This window comes from Anoplophora glabripennis, unplaced genomic scaffold, assembly GCF_000390285.2.
Source record: "Anoplophora glabripennis isolate ALB-LARVAE unplaced genomic scaffold, Agla_2.0 scaffold1541, whole genome shotgun sequence".
Lineage (NCBI taxonomy): Eukaryota > Metazoa > Arthropoda > Insecta > Coleoptera > Cerambycidae > Anoplophora > Anoplophora glabripennis.
This window is the reverse complement of record NW_019417622.1, coordinates 5,462-25,457: the sequence shown is the minus strand read 5'-3', so window position 1 is coordinate 25,457 and position 19,996 is coordinate 5,462. Positions and strand designations below refer to the sequence as shown.

At 32.3% G+C, this 19,996-nt stretch overlaps 2 protein-coding genes across 3 annotated transcripts in view; one reads left to right on the top strand and one right to left on the bottom strand.

Annotated features, from left to right (window-relative positions):
• The window catches only part of LOC108915885 (cytoplasmic aconitate hydratase-like), a 28,024-nt gene extending 19,883 nt beyond the window's left edge, over window positions 1-8,141 (bottom strand). The window contains exons 1-9 of one of the 2 annotated variants that reach the window (XM_018722037.2): window positions 7,945-8,141; window positions 7,800-7,889; window positions 7,253-7,419; window positions 7,006-7,151; window positions 6,879-6,948; window positions 1,707-1,838; window positions 615-809; window positions 385-556; window positions 110-327 (exon numbers count right to left, since the gene is read on the bottom strand). In XM_018722037.2, coding sequence (XP_018577553.1) covers window positions 110-327; window positions 385-556; window positions 615-809; window positions 1,707-1,838; window positions 6,879-6,948; window positions 7,006-7,151; window positions 7,253-7,419; window positions 7,800-7,889; window positions 7,945-7,951 — 1,197 coding nt within the window. In that variant the 5' untranslated portion in view covers window positions 7,952-8,141. Of the gene's footprint in view, window positions 1-109; window positions 328-384; window positions 557-614; window positions 810-1,706; window positions 1,839-6,878; window positions 6,949-7,005; window positions 7,152-7,252; window positions 7,420-7,799; window positions 7,903-7,944 lie in introns of those variants that run through there. The other variant, XM_018722036.2, reaches the window with a different exon arrangement.
• Window positions 8,142-15,462: 7,321 nt separating this feature from the next.
• Window positions 15,463-16,972, top strand: LOC108915883 (WD repeat-containing protein 20). The gene has a single exon (XM_018722034.1). The coding sequence runs from the start codon at window positions 15,667-15,669 to the stop codon at window positions 16,960-16,962; it is 1,296 nt and encodes a 431-aa protein (XP_018577550.1). The 5' UTR covers window positions 15,463-15,666; the 3' UTR covers window positions 16,963-16,972.
• The last annotated feature ends 3,024 nt before the right edge of the window (window positions 16,973-19,996 follow it).

The window sequence follows — 19,996 nt, the reverse complement described above, 5'->3', positions numbered from 1 at the left end:
ATGAACAATTTTTTGTTTGAAAATATATATATTAAAAAAATTGTTTCTAGGCCTTATTGAACAGAAATACAAAACTAAATGCATAATATCCGAGTCAAAAAATCCTTACCTTATTTGTTAGACAGTTGAAGAAATCCTGTTTCATGTCAGAAACAGACACCCTGTCATTAGGTCTTTTGGGTCCACTAACAGAAGACACCACCGTGGACAAGTCAAGTCCCACACTTTGTGAGAAAACGGGTTCATTATCCCCTGAAGAATAATTACGTAACTGCTTAGTGGCATTAAGGTAAGCTTCAATCAACCGTATTTGATTCTCGGAACGGTCTGTTAAAAAATTAAATTGATTAAAATCTGTGAAAATAATAAAGTGCTATCGCATACTTGTCTGTTTTAAGTATTTTAAAGAATTTTCGTCCACTGGGAAAAACCCAACAGTGGCTCCATATTCGGGACACATATTCGCAATGGTGGCACGATCTGCGATTGACAGAGCTGCAACTCCAGGTCCGTAAAATTCAACAAACTTCCCAACTACTCCTAGCTGACGCAAGTTCTAAAATCATGATTGAATTTATTGACCACCTCACACAGGAAAAACAGTAACTTAGTACTTTAGTAATGGTTAAAACTAGGTCCGTAGATGTCACATATTGATTCAACTCCCCATACAGCTTGTATCCAACCACTTGCGGCAAAAGCATGCTGATCGAATGTCCCAACATGACAGCTTCTGCTTCGATACCGCCAACACCCCACCCTAAAACGCCTAATCCATTGATCATGGTAGTATGTGAGTCTGTTCCAACCTAGAATATGCAAAAATTATTTGTAATGTATTTATTAATTTTATTAAAATGGTGTATAAATTTTGAACTAGTTTTTCTAAAATATGGTGCCAAGTTGAAATAGCAGTAAAATTTCATTTAGGGCAAAAAATTTCTATGATCATGGATCTGAAAACAGTAAGAAAGTGAAATATAATATATACTGCTAAAAAACAATTTTTTTAGATAACTCCAAAATGGTTATCCAGGTTGCCAAACCCCAAACATGTTTTTAGATCATCAATTGTAATCTTATGTAGGAATAATTTTTTCTTTTTTTTCCTATACAGAGGCAGACGATGTAGCCCATTTTTTATTTGGAAAAATCAAAAGTCCATGGATTTCTTTAAAATTTTAAAAAAGGCATATTATATGTGAGAAATGATAGATTGTAGTACCAATGTTTTATAAATTTTTTAATTTGAATTGGCATAATGTATCTGTAACATCTGAAAGCAGTATATGCCACTTTTGACTTTGAGATTACCTCAAAGTATATAAAATTTTTTATTGCAAACATGAATGCTTTTTAACATTCTCTTTCAGAAAAATAAATTATTTTACTACATAGAATTTTACGATAAAAACTCTCAATTATCCTGAGTTCAGTCACTGTGAGTGAAGAAAAAACTATTAATTAACAAAAATTATTGAAACTGATAATATAAAGACCTATAGTGAGCCTCATTTGTATCTGATCTGTTATTTTGTAGTTTCTCTGTGCACTTTTCCTATAACTGTTATACCAAACATTTTCGGACCTTTGCTAATGAGAAACTTTATTACTTAAAATAAAAAAAATCTCTTGTTTCAGTTTTGCATCATGTTTTAGCGATATTCTGAATGTATAAATAAAAAACTATACATTCATTTACTTACCAGCGTGTCGGGATACAAAATAGAGTCTTGTCCAACAAAAACAACACGAGCTAGATATTCCAAATTAACTTGATGTACAATACCACTTCCTGGTGGTACAATTAACATGTTGTTGAATGCTTTGGCACCCCACTGAAAATAAATTGTCGATTCTCATACTTTTTTGCAAGCTGTACTTACTGAAAAATTTTTAACAAATTTATTCGTAAAAGGAATTTGTTTTGATTGTTATACCTATTTATGTACATATTAATAAATAAAAGAAAACGATAGTACATTGTGTAACGAGTGGGGTAAAGTTGCCAATAGCGCCACACGGACGCAGTTGACGCACCAGCGAAGCGAGTGCGGAAAGCGCCCAAGTGGCGCTATGGCAACTTTCCCGAACGAGTTGCACATACTATTTTTCTATCACAAATGCGAGTCGTTACGGGACTTATAGCATAGGGGATTAGGTGCACGGAAAGTGCTAGATAGTACAACAGCGTGATGTTATTTTCATAGCGCAACGCTCCAGCAATGCGCTATGAAAATAACATCACGTTGTTGTACTATCTAGCCATTTCCGTGCACCTAACCCCCTACACTATAGGACCCATAGCGAGTGCGCGTGATAGAAAATTTTTTTCTAAAGCTATCTTGTAAAATCCCCTTTAGACATTTTTTTACATAGTGCATTTCATTACATGTTCATAAAAAAATGAAATGTTTGATAAGGTACTAGGAATATTACACACTCAATTTTAAATTTCCTATAGCAACTACACGATTCTGAGAAACATTTTAGCTACTTAAATAGAGCCAACACCAATATTGCACCACTAAATAAATTGAATTGTGCGTTGTGCGAGACAATCTTGACATCTTGTATACCCTTATTCCTAATGTTAAAAAATAATGTGTCATTTATTTTTATTATTTGTAATTTATTGGTTGATTATACAGGGTGTACCAGAGTAACGTGTACAACGGAAGACCACAAATTCGTGGAGTCAAAATAGGCAGGTTTAGACTAATTCACCTATATCCAAAATCGCTTCATTTGGCCGCTAGATGGCCTCAAAGTTGATGAAAATGTTTTGAATTTTGTAAATAACTTGAATACGTATTATTCAATTTTGATTATTTTTGGGGTGTGGACTTTTGCTTTCAACCTACAATCTTTGGTGTTAACAGTGTTTTTTAAATCTTACAACTCCTATAAAATTGATGTATGGTGAGAATATCCGTTGATAATTTTTTTCCTCTTTCAGGACATAATGACAACTATTTTTTATTTGATAGGTGATACCATTTGGAAGTTTTTGGGCCCCTTGTAGAATTTTAATTAAATGAGCGGTTTGGGTACAAAAAATATTTTTTAAATGTGTACATTATCTGGCCACAGAATACTACAAAGTGCCAGTAGGCTATGATTTTGTAGGTGACTGTAATTTCAGTTTGATCTTTAAATCATTGTACCTGCCAATTCTGTTTTAGTAGAAGACGAGTAATAAATATTCACAATGAACATGTGTATGCTCAAGAAAATCCACATGCTATCAAAGTGAAACATTATCAGCATGATTTTCGCATCAATGTTTGGTCTGGGATCATTGGTAGCATTATTATTGGCTCTGTTATTCTATCCAATAGACTGAATGGGCAAATTTATTTAGAATTTTTGCAAAACACAAGTTATTGAAAGATGTGGTTATTACTCAGAGCTAACATGTGGTTCACGCATGATGGCACTCCACCACATTTTACTGTAAATGTCCGGCAGTATCTGAACCAGATTCCCTCCTCAATGGATCGGTAGATAATGTTTCTATCTGGCCTGTACGTTCATCAGACTTGCGACTATTATCTTTGAGGCACTCTGAAAACAACAGTGCATGCCTCCACATCTAACACTGAAGAAGAGTTGTGGAGGCATATCCAAAATACCATAAATGTTTTAACAAATAGCCCTTAAGAACTGCAAAGGGTGTCATTTAACTTTCTTCGCTGAATTAATCTTTGTTGTAGAAACAATGGTGGTCATTTTGAATAGTTTTTATAATAAGTTATACTAAATTTAATGACATCAACTTTGTTACTTTTATCTCTAGCATTTTTAAATCTATTTGATTGTTTTTATGAATAATTTCAATAAAATTAGGCACGTAAATAACTCTTAATTCATTGTATGTGTGTATCCATAGCGAAAAAGGAAGTAATGTGGTATATTTTATCGTAGTAAACACTCATTGAGAATTGACATTTACAATGACTTTAAGTTCAAACTGAAACTACAGTCAACCTACAAAATCAGTGACTACTAGCACTTTGTTAAGTATTCTAATGTGGATCGCAAGATAACGTAGACATTTAAGAAATATTTGTTGTATCCAAACTGCTCATATAATCAAATTTCTATAAGAGGCCTAAAAACTTCCAAATGGTATCGCCTATCAAATAAAAAATTGTTGTCATTATTCTCCGAGAGAAGAAAAAGCTATGAACAGTTATTATCACTATACATCAACTTTGCAGGAGTTGTGGCTTTTAAAAAACACTCTGTATAACACCAAAATTTGTAAATTTAAAGCAAAAGTCCACACCCTAAAAATAATTAAAATCGATTAGCACATATTCGAGTTATTTACAAAAATTAAAAAAACTTGGAGACCATCTAGCGGCTAAACAAAGCGATTTCGGATATAGGTGAATTAGTCTAAATCTGCCTATTGTGAGTCCATGAATCTGTGAACTTCTGTTGTACACGTTATTCTGGGATACCCTGTATATACATTATGTAATACATTTTTTCTTTATTTCTACATTTTACTTCAATAGAACATCTCAAGTTAAGAAAATATTTTCACATATACATATGTAGGTTGTGAATGGAGACTATTTTGAACATTTTTCCATCATTAAATTTGTAGTTATTAAAATATTACATTTTTACAACTTCACTTTTGTTTTAATTATATGAGTGAAGGAAGTGGCACCTAATACTTTTTAAAATAAACTTAATTTTAACGATTTAGCAAAGGTTTGAGGGTTGTCACATATAAGACACATTATTATAGAATATTTACTGGGTGGGCAAAGAACCGCTAAAGCGATTGGGACACCCTACAACATTTTTAGGATGAAGTACTTGAATACTGTATAAATCACTATCGTTTTATCATTTTTGATGTCTATTTAGATCATGTCATGGTGACGTCATGTTAGAAATCGTTAGCTATTTCTTCCATTTTGAAATATTTTAGTGTTATGACATCTGTAAAAGCACTTAAAATGATAAGACTTTGACCTTTTCCAATTAATGATTTGGAGGTAAGTAAACACACGTGGTTTTATCCTATAAAACAATTTTTAATTATTAAATATTATTAGATTTATAATACTGAATAAACAGAATTGGGAACCCTTAGCTTAAAGTTGTATCTCCATCCTTTATTATTCAAGCTGATAGTATAAGATATACCCTGCGTACTGAGTGCATAAGTGCAAGTCGATAACGCTATAATATTACGTAGCAAACAGATTCAAACTATATCCCCAAGTATCTAGAAGGTTGGATTAGTTCATCCTAAAAATGTTTCGGCAGAGCAGTCATTTGTTTAAGTATGCATTCTCCTACTCCTTGAGATTCCAGTCTATGTATGGTTGGACACAGAAAAATAAAAAATCAGTGCCTATTAGCAATTTATTAAGTATTGTAGTATAGTTGAAGATATGTAGATATTTAAAAAAAAATTTTTGTACCCAAACCCCTCATTTAATGAAAATTACTTCCAAATAGTATCAGCAACCAACTGAAAAATATATGTTATTGCACGAATGTAAAAAAGTTATGGATACTTCGATATTTTTACCATACATCAATTTTCTAGCAGCTGCACAATTTTTACCCACAATTAAAGTTATTTTCCTAGGTTATATCAACCTACATTAAACCTTTTTAAAAAGTAGAAAGTTTTTTATTTTGAGGTATTCTAATACCAAGTAAAATTTAGTATGTGCAATTCAGATCACTCTGTATTTATTGACAGGTAAGTATAATTAATAACAGTTACAGAAACAGTTAAATAATTTCTGTGAATATTCGTATAGTTGAAATTCAAATTTGTAACAAAGTTGGTGAATTACATTTGACCTGTTTGTGATTGTGATGAAAAATAATTTACATATTATTTTTTCTAATGTGCAAATTATTTTTCATAATTTTTCATCACATGTATCATTAAATTGTCGCTTGAAAGAAGAGGGTAAATGTAATTCAACAACTTTGATGCAAGTTCGAATTTTAACTATACCGATATTCACAAAAAAAATTAACAAATCATTAAAAACAATTGTATAATTGCAAAATATTTTCTAACCTTTTGATAAGTTATATAAAACTGTATAACTACTAATGTTCTAGAAGAAGCATCAATTTATTTATATGTTGTTATATTGTACATGGAATTACTTAAAAAAAAACGTACAGTTGTTTTCATATTAACGACTACCTATATCATAATCGCATGCAATTATCTACTTTGAATTAAAAAAAATATATCTCTAAAAGGAATATTTGAAATTAGTTCTAAAGTAATAATACAATCTGGATATTTCCACTCATACATTAATAACTGTAATATTGAATTTATAAACAATATTTAAAAATCCTGATAAAAGTAATGTTTTCAAAATTTTAAATAAATATTATAGATAACCTAATCACAAAATTGTTAATATGTTGAAATGTAAACAGTTACTTTCAGTTAAGTGAGAGTTTAAAAAATGTATGACCTTACACAAATAGTTATCTTGCAAATCAATATTCAATTAAATTTATTAAATACGCAATATACAGCTTGACAATAGCGAACAAAAAGATTCTTTGGTCACAATTTTACATATATTCCAAGCATTTTAATCAATTTATTACATTTTTATATTTTAAATTTATAGGAAAAATACTGAGCATGTTATTTGATAATTTACGTTTATTCAGATCAATAGAAAATAATATAAATTTTTGAGCATTGGTACAAGAATTACTACTAACATCTGTTCTTTAATAACTAGACTAGGTATTAGAATTGTAGTTTGAAACTGAAAATATGTGAGGAATCGTTAGTAAATTACCTGAACTAACAAAATTGAAAAACAACAATAAAATTAACACAATAGATAGATGCTTACCTTGAGAAACATAAACCTCTCTTTGTTACGTTCGAATTCCAAATCTTGGTTTTTTTGCAATGCATCAGCACTAAACAGAATTCGTATTAATTTATTGATACCGTCAGCACCCTTTTAAATTACTTACGATCTCACAAAGTCAACTTGAACAGAATGATCGATAACGAGATCAGCAGGACAGATGGGATTTATTTTCTCTGGATTTCCACCAAGTTTTTTAACAGCATCTCTCATCACTGCAAAGTCAACAACCGCGGGAACACCAGTGAAGTCCTAAAAAACAGTAATTTACCAAATTTTATATTATTATATTCAGTCATTTTGTCAGTGCCATCCCTGCAAAGTAGACATTTATTTTACCACAGTTAACTTACTTGCAAAATAACACGAGCAGGTTTGAAAGGTACTTCAATGCCTTCCTCAACATTTTGATTATTTTCCCAATTTAGAATATTCTGTACATCTTGCTCCTTAATATGAAAGTTATCGCAGTTTCTGACTGCAGATTCAAGTAAAATCCTAATGGAGTATGGCAAACGATCTAAATAAATAAAAACATTACCTACATATTACGAAAGATACACATACGCTATAAATTACAATAATTTGTATATACAACCAGTATCAACCTTTATACTTTTAAATACATAGGTACATATAAATAGGTTATGCCACGATGAAATATTTTCATATTTAAATTTTATCAATCATCTGCATTATGAAGTTTCGGTTAAAAAATTATGGCAAGGTTATGTTTTCATTTTTACGGTTGATTTAACTAATTTTAATTATTTCCAGAGCAATATACCATGACAGCGTGTTAATCAATTTTCCACAAACTCTAACTACTAAAATTTTAAGTTCATAGACTATAAAAATAAGTAAAAAATAAATAAATATAAACAAACACACATTATTTACCATATTGAGGACCTAGTGAGGATAAATCGTAATATTTTAAATCTTTCCCATCAAGACTTAAAGTTTTCAGATACTTATTATATGGGTTTCCTGAAATAAACATTATTTAATCAAATACATAATAATATTACTGTAAAGGTCTTACCTGCCATGATTTTTCAATATGATAAATGGTCACGTAGTCACGTACGCAGAATATTTTAAAGCAATAATATTGTGACTGTAGCTTGTGGCTCCTATTTCTGATAAGGTTCAACGATATCACCACTCACCACTACACAAGATGTTTAATGTAGGTACTTAGGTATGTACTTCTAGAAACATTTACATACTTTGTCTACCACAAATCACAAAACATACACTAGTACTAGTAGTTAGTGATGGGAGATTTCGAGTGAAAAATCGAGTGGTACTCGATTATTGAGATCACTCGAGATATCTCGAGATGTTTGCTCCCACCACTCGAGTATTTATTACCCTACGGTTGCACCCCAAAATGTTAGTGCATACTGCAAATAGTCACTGATTGCGTAACCTTTTTTTAGAATAAAACGAAAAAGTGGTTAGGTTTTGAAGTGTGTGAGCTTTTTTTTTTTTTTAGCTACGCTTATAAGTAATATATTACTAATACGACCAATATCTCGTATCTCGAGTGATCACTCGATTATTAGAAGTACTCGATTACCGATAACTCGATTATCAAAATTGGGTGATTATGCCCATCACTACTAGTAGTAGACCACAAAATATTCTTTAACTTCTATGTTGTATGTACGTAACATAGAAAATTTAACTCGTACGGAACACTAAAGTTCATTCCACAGCTCATAAAGAAAGTTCATTTCATGAAATTAAATATTATATACAGGATGTAACTAAAATACTTGGCTGCCCACTAAACACGAAACGTAAATGAAACGTTGTAAATGAGATGTTTTACTAAACATTTGAAACATTAACTAGAAACGTTTCTGTTTCATTACAGAAATGTAGCACTTGAAAACTTATTTAGTGAAACATAGCCGAAACGTTACAATTGGGTGGAGTTTGAAACATTACTCGAAACATTACCTTTCGATCTCGGAAACATAACAGACGAACAACCCTTTGCTATTATTGCTTATCTTATGGAACATTCGGCATTAGTTGAATTTTGCTCTCAATCCGCAATCCTTCTCAAGCATTAGTTCATTTGCCTTTGTTATATAGACATAATTAGAAAAAAAAAATGTGGTAGCATATTTATAACACAAGTCTAGAAAAAATGTATGTTCGTGACTTGCGTAGACTGCGCGTAACAGCCCGAGTTTATTTGTTTCCCGTGTGTCGTTTCAATTCGTATTATGTTAGGTTAGGTTTGCCGTTTGTCAGTTTGCTTGGTTTCGTTGTTATTCATCTTTACTTTGACGCTATTTTATGTGATAATTTGTAGTGTGTGCAGTTGTGCTTATTGTAAGGTGCATATAAAATAATGAATATTGATGCAAAATATTTAAAACGATATGTGTAAAGAGATTTCCAAATTTGCGTCACATCTACCTAAATATAGTTATACCCACTACTATTACAGATAAGAGGACAAGGGACAAGAACTAAGAAAATGGAACAACAACTATACGTTTCGATATAATTTGAAGAGCAACTACTTAGTCAGTGAGAACTATTTGAAATATGGATAAATCAAGTGAAATAGACGTCATTTATTTTATATTTTGTACAAATGTTTATATTTGTTTATGTGTATAGGCATGCTTAAAAGAGTTTAGGTATACCTACAGATATTTACTTTGTCAAGATATCATTTTGTATCCTTATTTCTGCTGTATAATTTATTATTATTAAAATGATATATGTAATATTGACCATGCGTAGAAGAAATTATAACTTTATATTATTTTTCAGTAATGTTATTTGTTTTTCATGTACCTACCATTTTGAGATTCATAATCATAACTAACTTTTTCTAATTATCAGTTCGTCATTGTTACCATATTCATGAAGGTCTCAACATTAGAAAATTTCCATTTCAGAAGCGTATTTGAACTATATAAAATGTGTAGCTTTTTTTTAATGCTTCTGATATTGTTTTGTGATATTTTTATTTGTACAATGAATGGCAAAATTCATAATCCATATTAAAAATTTTTTCAGTGGCTTCTCAAAAAGATAGTAAAAGTTGCCGCATCCCCTAACTAGAAGAGCATATTTTATTTTTTTTAATATACAATGTAACTTTTTTTAGTTCGAATTAAGTCATTCACAATGAATTAGAGATATTTAAAAAAATACTCACACTATTTATACTATTTCAAAAACGCTTTTGAAATGAAAATGATCTAAAGTTGAGAGCATTATGAGAACAATATGGTAATAAAATTATTATGTTACTCAAACATTTCTGAAAATATACTGAAACGTAAAACAAACATATCGAGGGCATAAATGGAACATAAAAAGAATGTTACTGAAACCAATTTTTTGAAACGTTTCATTGGAAACGTATTTTGGGGAGGACATCTTGGGCTTCTAGAACGTTACCGGAACGTTGCATGGATTTTTTATGAAACGTTTCAAGAAAAATGAAAACGTTTCTGAAACATGTCAGAAACTGAAAAATGTTTAGTGGGTGCATACTATCCATTATATTTTTAATACTACCACAAACATTTCCTTTCGAATTTCCAAATACCTACACCTACAGCACTATAGTAGGATCGTATTCGATGCAAAGTAGAGCAAAAAGTTGTCGGTCTTTTATCAAAGGAAAATCGTGTCATTATTTTTAGGAGGCGTAAGATAAATCATTTCAAATTTAAAATGAAATTTAATGTAAAATCTGAAATACCGCTGCATACGCACTGTGTTCTGGTAGTAGCTGTAGTCGCCCAGGTGCATCAAGTGTACGAACTGGTCGGTTATACGTCAAATACTAACCTGGCGAGCTTTGCCGTAAATTAGAGAGCGCTTCCAAAAAACAGGTAAACAACAGTGGCGCATACAGAGGTAAAATGTAGTACATATGTGGAATTTAGGAAACAAATTGGATTTATAATAAATTACATTGAAAATAAATAGTTTATGAGAATAAAGGAATATATATTTTTGTAGGAATAAGGGTGCCAGACCTGAACTGAACTCGTCTCTTCATAATGTATAAAGAAATTATTCAATTTGTAAAACCCTTAAAAGCGTAGGTACTTCATTGGTTCCCTTATTGACAGGCAATGATTTATTACTTTGCATCGAATATGATCCTACTATAGCTATTTTGTCTATACCGCGGAGACGCGGCCTCTGGACGCGGAAAGACTTCACGGTGACCCTGACGTACCCTATCTCCGCAGCGGCCCGCGAGTCACCGACTCAAAGGCCGCGTGCATTCCTTAGATACAAGCTTTTTTACCAAAAACCCACTCCTCACGACGAATTTGAAATAAATGTGAAATTCAAATAGCAAAACAAATTAGTTGTTTCAATGTTAAGAGAAAATGGTTTCTGTTTTGAGTATACTGGGAGAAAGTGATGGTCCAGGATGGTCTCTTTCAGATCGTTCTGCAAAATTCTGCAACAATTAGAATTAGCCAGCCCATATGTTCTCTTTAGGTTTAAATTTCGATCAGTTACTCAAATTTTGGCTGCATTCAGAAAATAGATGATGGCAATTCGATGAGCAATCGTGTACTGAACTCACCCAAGGATTATATTTAATTACTGAAATTAGTTCTAATTTTAGTATAGTATCATACGACCCTAATGCTTGCGATAGAAACCGAGAACCGCGAATAAGTCTAAACTGGTCCGGGCTGCGATTGTCGAATTATTTCGAATACCTACGAAAAAGACATAATTTCCAATGAAATTTAAATAAGTGTATTCTTGTGTTCAAAATCGTACTACTTTAGCGATCTTGAGGTTTGCATTGCAACGTGAATGAACGACTGGATAACGAAAACTGCTGGTATCTTGTATTTGATCATTACTATGCTTAAGAGAGAAATATTTTCTCTGCGCCTCGGGGTTTACACAGACGAGCCGGCGAAGCAAGAAGAGCGCCAGAAGAAAGGGCCCTAGCCGGCGGGGCCCAGTCAGGACAAAAGGAGGTCCCACAAACCGCCTACACTGGCCGCATTTGCGGTCGGGTAGACGACGGATGGGGCCCACCTACGAAGGCTGTCCAGGCCTACACGAGATGAGGTAGGATAAAGAGGGATAATCCCCCTCGATCCCAAATCATTGAGGCCAATTTCTAGCCATGGAATAATGGCGCGGCGGTCATTATACAGTAACGCGATTGGTTGGAAATGAATAGTCGCGCTCATTGGCTCCCGCAGGGCTCCCGTCGTTCAAGCGAATAATCATATATGTATTACTATTACATATTTGCGAAGAATAAAGTCTTTCGTAAACTAGAGTGACACACCAAATACTGAGATATTGTCTGTCTCTCTCGCACACTCAGCCACACTTTTCGCAATGCATCTAACTCCGATAGTATATGCTCGAAGGTTATTCTCAGTTAAAAAGTTAAAGTTAAAAGAATACAACTATTGAAATTTATCTGTTCTGGTTCTGTAATTTTATTATATGCTGTGGTTCAGTCAAAAAATATTAACGTAAACCCCATTCACAATCAATTCGCGGGCGAAGTCTGACTTGGCCACGTGTGCTTACCTTTCGCATTTAAATGTAGCCGTTCAGAATAAAATCTCGAGCTGGCAAACGAGTTGAAGTGCGCGTGAAACCTCGCAAGCTGCAAACTTTGACGTCCGTGCCGACTTCCGTGCCGGTTACGGGATATGCGCAATATGATTGTTTTAATAAAATGTCAACATAATTTTAATTNGGCGTAAGTTTCTTTGATTATACGTAAATGTGTGTTTATCGAAGATAATATTAACCTATAAATTGATACATAATGTTTGAATAATAAAATGTATATTTGGATTAATTTGCAAAACGAGGGTATGGGGAGCATTGGGCACTAATATTGAAAGGAGGTTTGGGCATGCCCAATGCTCCCACCATTACTGTGATTCGGTGTAACACTTTTGTTGTTTCATATTATTTGTTTTACCGTTGACTATTTGATTATTTTTATAGTTTGTTTTAGACAAAATGCCGTTTCAATTTAAAAAGAAGAACAAGCGACGTGAAATTCCTAAAGAGATAATCTTACGTGCAATAGACGAAGTTTCAAAAGGAGGAAAAATTAAAACTACTGCAAGTAAATATGGCATACCCAGATCGAATCTTCAACGATATTTAAAACAAGGTACTGTGAAAGATGTTTCTGTTAAATTCGTATCCAATCAAATATTCACCAAAGAAGAAGAAAAAAAAATATCAGAGTATCTCACAACATCATCAAAATTAAATTATGGACTGTCAAAAATGCAAACGCGTCAAATGGCTTATGACTATGCTTGTGCACTGAAGAAAAATATACCGGAAAATTGGATTAAAAATAAAATAGCATCAAAAGATTGGATGAGAGGGTTTCTCAAAAGACAACCACAGTTATCAATACGCACACCGGAACCTACCAGTCTCTCGAGAGCCACCAGCTTCAATAGAAAGAATGTTGGAGATTTCTTCGAAAATCTTAAAACAGTATATGAGCGTTATCACTTTGGGCCAGAATCTATTTATAACATCGACGAAACAGGACTGTCCACTGTTCAGCGAACTCAAAAAGTAGTCGCTCCTAAGGGAACCAAACAAGTTGGACAAGCAACTTCTGCTGAAAGAGGTACGCTCGTCACTGTATGTTGTGGAATAAATGCTTTAGGAAACTCTATACCGCCCTACTTCATATTTCCACGAGTGAATTTTAAACCATTTATGCTACACAATGCTCCTATTGGGTCAGATGGATCAGCACATCCTTCAGGATGGATGACAGCACCAAATTTTTTAAAATTTATGCATCATTTTGCAAAGCATAGTAAAGCAACACCTTCCTCACCGGTTCTTCTGTTGCTGGATAATCACGACAGTCATATTTCTGTGCCAGTTCTCGATTTCTGTAAAGAATCTGGTATCATTTTACTGACTTTTCCTCCACACTGCAGCCATAAACTGCAACCTCTTGATTTGACTGTTTATGGGCCGTTGAAAAATTTCTATAATACGGCTGTAACGGACTGGCTGACGTGCCATCCAGGTAAAACGGTCACAATTTACGAAATCCCAAAATTAGCCGCTGTTGCTATTCCACGTGCATTTAAGCAACAGAACATTCAAAGGGGATTCGAAAAACCTGGCATATGGCCTTTCAACTCGAACATTTTCACAGATGAAGATTTCCTTTGTTCTTCTGTGACCGACCGCTGTTTGCCTGATACCGATAACATTCCTGCAGAACAACCAACAACAAACCCAGTCCCCGCAGAACAACCTTCAATAGAACAAAATCAGAATGCTGAAGCAGGTCTTATAAGTCCAAATGACATGGTAGCTCCTGGGCCTTCACAGCCTAAATCTCCAATTAGGAGTGTAGGTAAAGAAACTGTGGCAATTACTCCCGAGTCCGTCAGACCATATCCGAAGGCTGGTCCCAGGAAATTGGTTAGAATGAAGAGGAAGAAAGGAAAAACTAGAATATTGACGGACACACCCGAGAAGAGGTTGATAGAAATGGCAGAAGAAGAAAAACAAAAAAAGAATAAGGACAAAGAAGACAAAAAAAATAAAAGATCCTCTAAAATTACAGGAAAGAAAAGAATGCCCAAACTTGATGAATCATTCACATCGATGCTGCAGAAACAAAAGGAAATTATCAGCGATGAGGAAATGGAGAATGAATCATCAGAAGAAGAATCGTTTGACGAAGATGATGTTATTATTTTAGATCGAAATTTCAAAGTTAACGATTATGTCTTGGTCAAATTTGACACCAAAAAAACTACCTATCACTATGTTGGACAAATTAAAGAAGTTGATCCCTCCATGGCAACTGTTAAATTTCTGCGTATGAGCAAGATTCGAAATACATTTNTTATTCAAAAAAAATATGGATTGTGATATACTCTATCTTATATGAATTCCTTTCCCATCAATTATTCCTATAACCTGCTCTGGAAATTCATATTGGGCAAAATATTGTTCGATTACAACTGCCTCATTATCTCGGCCATTCTATAATTTGTGGATACAAGTTACTTAGCAAGTATGTAACTTTTCTGGTTGTTGTAGAGCTTAATTAATAATACAAGAATTACTATTTCTTTAAAGGCAACTTCCTGTATAAAATGTGACTATTTTTTACTAACATTAAACTAAAATCTTTAACAAAGTAATTATCAGAAACATAAACCTTACTTATAGGTTAATATTAACAAGACACGTCATAAATTCCTTGAAAACTAGTTTCTTTCTATAAACACCAAATTCTCATAAAGCTAATATTTTTTATTATCTATTTAGTTTAATTACAATCCGAAATGACATATTTTCATGATTTATATAATTCAAAGTAGCTTACATTAATTATTTTAAAATTTTTAACACATTACAAAAATGACATGATTGATTTATAATTCAAACTGCCGCTTTTTTATCTCCCCTCTCTACCTATGGGACATATGGAACACTAGCGCCCTCTTATTTTTGTAAGATTTTTGTTTACACATGGAGTTTGGGCTCCTTGCTTGTATTATGTATACTTCTCTAATCTATATGATTACATGTTTCTAACCTCAATTGTCATTTTATACTATACCTTTACAAAATTTTATATCGAATGTTTTAAAATACGAAGTATGATGTAAAGTAATTTAACGATAGACGTATTTTTTTTTATGAAGTAATATTGTTTGAGAATTGTAAATATGTAAAGTTCCAGCTTTACCCAATCTTGGGCCCCAAAATGGCAAGGGCAGATACATTGTGCAATCAGTCATTATTGGAAGCAGGAGAAAGAACACTAGATAGAACAATAGGAGAACCTGGGGATGTTAAAACACAGTTTCTTACAAGAGAAGGCACTTATCGTCTTATGACATTGAGCGAATATTCAAGACCTAACCGTGTTGGATATCAACCACAAGGACAAACTCCACCTCAGGTTCGTGTTTCTTTAGTAACGTTGCCAGATCAAGGGGAGAGAATTTGTTTCAATCATGGTAAAGAATTATATGTTTACGTATATAAGGGGATTAAAAAAGCTGCTGATTTGAATAAACCATTAGAAAAAAAGGTTTACAAAGGGACAAATCCAACATGTCATGATTTTAATGCAACTTCAGCAACAGCAGAAAGTGTGAGTTTATTAATAGGTTTCAGTACAGGGCAGATCCAGTTAATAGATCCTATTAAGAAAGAGTTAAGTAAATTATTTAATGAAGAAAGGTTAATTGATAAAACTAGAGTTACATGCTTATGTTGGGTACCAGGAAGTAGATCACTATTTTTAGCAGCACATGCATCAGGTCAGTTTTATGTTTATAATGAAGAGTTGCCTTGCGGTTCTGCAGCTCCACATTATCAACACTTTAAAGTAGGTGAAGGATTTACTGTCAATACTTGTAAAACAAAATCTACTCGAAATCCTCTCTTTCGATGGTTGCTTGGCTCTGGAGCTGCTATAAATGAATTAGCATTTAGTCCTAATGGATCTCAACTGGCTGTTGTGTCTCAGGACGGGTTACTTAGAGTATTCCAGTATGATAGTATGGAACTTCTGGGATATGCTAGATCATATTTTGGGGGTTTGTTATGTGTGGCCTGGTCAGGTGATGGTAGATTAATTGCAGTTGGTGGGGAAGATGATTTAGTAACTGTTTATTCCATGGAACAGAAACGGGTAGTAGCACGAGCCCAAGGACATAGATCATGGGTGGCTTCAGTTGCATTTGACTGGTTTTTAGAAGTGGAATCTTGTTACAGAATTGGTTCTGTTGGACATGATACACAGATTTGCCTTTGGGAACTTCCAGAAGACAACTTGGTTCCACCTAGACCTAGAGTTAAACGTCGGCCGGATCCTTTACAGTTGGTAGGAACACCTGCCTGTCCACGACTAGATGAGTGCCCTACTTTAGAACCTTTAGTGTGTAAAAAAATTGCTCATGAACGTTTAACTTCATTAGTATTTCGACCAGATTGTATAATCACAGCGTGCCAAGATGGATATGTGTATACATGGGCACGCCCTCCTACGTAAGCTATAAAAATATTTTTATAAGTCAACTAGTTTTTGTATTATATTTTTTGTACTTGAAATAATTTATGCAAACATGATACCTACATTTATTTTAAATTAGTACTTTGATGTATGTATATTTCTGACTAAATGAATAAATCATATCTCTTAAATCATTTACTTGAATTTCTTCATAAAATTTTATTTTTTTTCATACAGTAGGTGGATTATTATGTTTATCCTTTGATATATGAATTGTTTTTGCTTAAAGACAATAAAATGTTTTATTTTTTTATAAGGGCATCGTTTCAGTGTGAATGCAAAGCTTTGACAATTTTTATTCATCAAAAATTGAGATACCATATTCACAATTATTTCATGTTTCATAGAAAGTTTGGCACTAATCCAACTCAGTTTTTATATACAATTTTGTACACTTGATTTTAAATTCTGCACCTCGCCAAAAGAGTGGAATTATTTACTTTTGGTATAGGTACAATATTTGTATTTTTCCAAAGTGATGGAAACTTAGCTGATATAAGACAACTGTTGATAATATGTGTAATATAACCAGTAAGAATGGATATAATTAATAAAATCATTTTGAGACATGTCATCTGTGCCAATAGCGTTTGATTTGATCTGCAACAATATCTTTTAGACATATTCTTCTGTTACTGTTATAAATTGAATTTTATTAGTAATATTTGCAAAAATTTGATTAGTACAGATATCAGTAATAAAATCATTGGAATTCTTAAAATTATTGGAATTTATAGAAGGTACTGCATATTAACAAAGTAATTATTAAAGGACTGCTAATATCACCCGGGCAAACATATGGAACTCTTTATATTTAAATATCGTAAAGTACACCATAATCCCTTTGCATCAACAGCAAACTTATGTTGAAGATAAGACCTTTTTTAATTTCTCACCGCCATTGTGACAAACTTTTTAAAATCTTTATATTCCAGCCAGGCTTGTTCTGCTCAATTTTTTTTTTAATTTTGAAAGCCTTATTTCGTAATTTCATAAATTTAAGGTTGTTAGTAAGCCAAGGGTCCGGTAATTTTGTAAATCGAGATGTCTTAACTGAAGCATGAGCATCAAAGACTAATTTTAAATCATTAAAAAAATATACTTATTCATCCACATCCTTTAAGTTCCAATTTACATATATTCATCAAGTCTTGCATAAAATTATTATAATTAAAACTGGAGTAATTGCTATATGTATGAAAAGTTAAGTTCTTTGTCATGTGCATGGAGACTATACAAGGAGCCCGAACTCCATGTAAACAAAAATCTTACAAAAATAAGAGGGCGCTAGTGTTCCATATGTCCCATATGTAGAGAGGGGAGATAAAAAGCAGCAGTTTGAATTATAAATCAATCGTGTCATTTTTGTAATGTGTTAAAAATTTTAAAATAAATAATGTAAGCTACTTTGAATTATATAAATCATGAAAATATGTCATTCTGGACTGTAATTAAACTAAATAGGTAATAAAAAATATTAGCTTTATGAGAAGAATTTGGTGTTCGTAGAAATAAACTAGTTTTCAAGGAATTTATGACGTGATCTTGTTAATATTAACCTATAAGGTTTATGTTTTTGATAATTACTTTCCAGTGATTCAGACGACTTATTAGACGCATTGTCCAGCTTGAGTGATGATGAAATAGATTTACTCTAAGAAACGGAAAGAGTAAAAAATAAGAACTACTTTGAAATTACTGTATCTGAATATAGTGGCCAAGTTTTTTTAACATTTCCGTGTAAGCATATGGGAAGTAGCTAACAGAATTGAAGAAAAATTTGCCATTTCTAATTATTTCACCCATGATTCTGGTAAACTTTGCATTGCCTTAAGCACTACAACAACCAGAAAAGTTACATACTTGCTAAGTAACTTGTCTCCACAAATTATAGAATTGCCGAGATAATGAGGCAGTTGTAATCGAACAATATTTTGCACAATATGAATTTCCAGAGCAGGTTATAGGAATAATTGATGAAAAAGGAATTCATATAAAATAAGAGTATACCACAATCCATATTTTTTTGAATAACCAATAATATACTATATTATAATGTAACTGAAAACCGACTATGGAAAGTCGATAAATTATGGTTGGACAATTTCTAAGCTGATTGCCATGTTGTCGGTTTAGACTTCTCAATGCTTCGACAGTCATATCGCTCTCTTCTCAAAATGTCAAGAAGCTTAAAACAACATGACAACCAATTGATACCAAAATTTTAACAAAATATAGGTTAACAAAATATAGGTACTCCATTATAAAGGTCACAAAAAATAGGTAATCTAAATATTTTATAACTGTTTAAAATCGATTAGTTTTCTGGGTATATATTTTAAAATTGCTGTAAAATTTAATAATTCTACTTTAGTAAAATTGTTGATTTAATTCGAACGTAACATGGTTCCATGACATTCCAAGGTAGAGTATAGACCAAAATTAATAAGGTATTATAAAGAAATATTTTAGCAATGTTCTATATTTTTGTTATATATTTTGTAAAAATAAAATCTTTATCTACCAAAGATTTCAATGTTTTATTAATTGAATAAAAAAAACGAAATTATTTGTGCCTAATTAAAATAAAATAGTAAATATATATTACAAATAGAACAACTTAAAAATAAGTAATACGTATCAGTCTATCTTCTTAAAATTTCATTTTGTTCATGAAGCAATTGATTTCCATGATTAAATATTTAGTAAAAGTAGTCAATTACCAATACAGATCGATCAGCATCAATTACTACACGTATCCTCTCTTTAAATTTTATATGATATCTGAATTTCAATCAGTTTTTTACTAACAGGAAAGAAACAGCAACTAATTGGAAATGATTTATTCAATTCAGTAATGATAATAGCGATGTCACCAGCAAGAATTATATGAAAGATACGAATTTAATTATTTATGCACGTAATATAAATTACAAGAATATGTAGAAATAAATAAAGTATACTTTGTTGCTATTGTCAATATTATGTGAACATATTCATAGTTGCTTTGTCG

Coding starts and splice junctions, on each gene's coding strand:
- LOC108915883 (XM_018722034.1), top strand. CDS start 15,667: ATGGCAAGGGCAGATACATTGTGCAATCAGTCATTATTGGAAGCAGGA.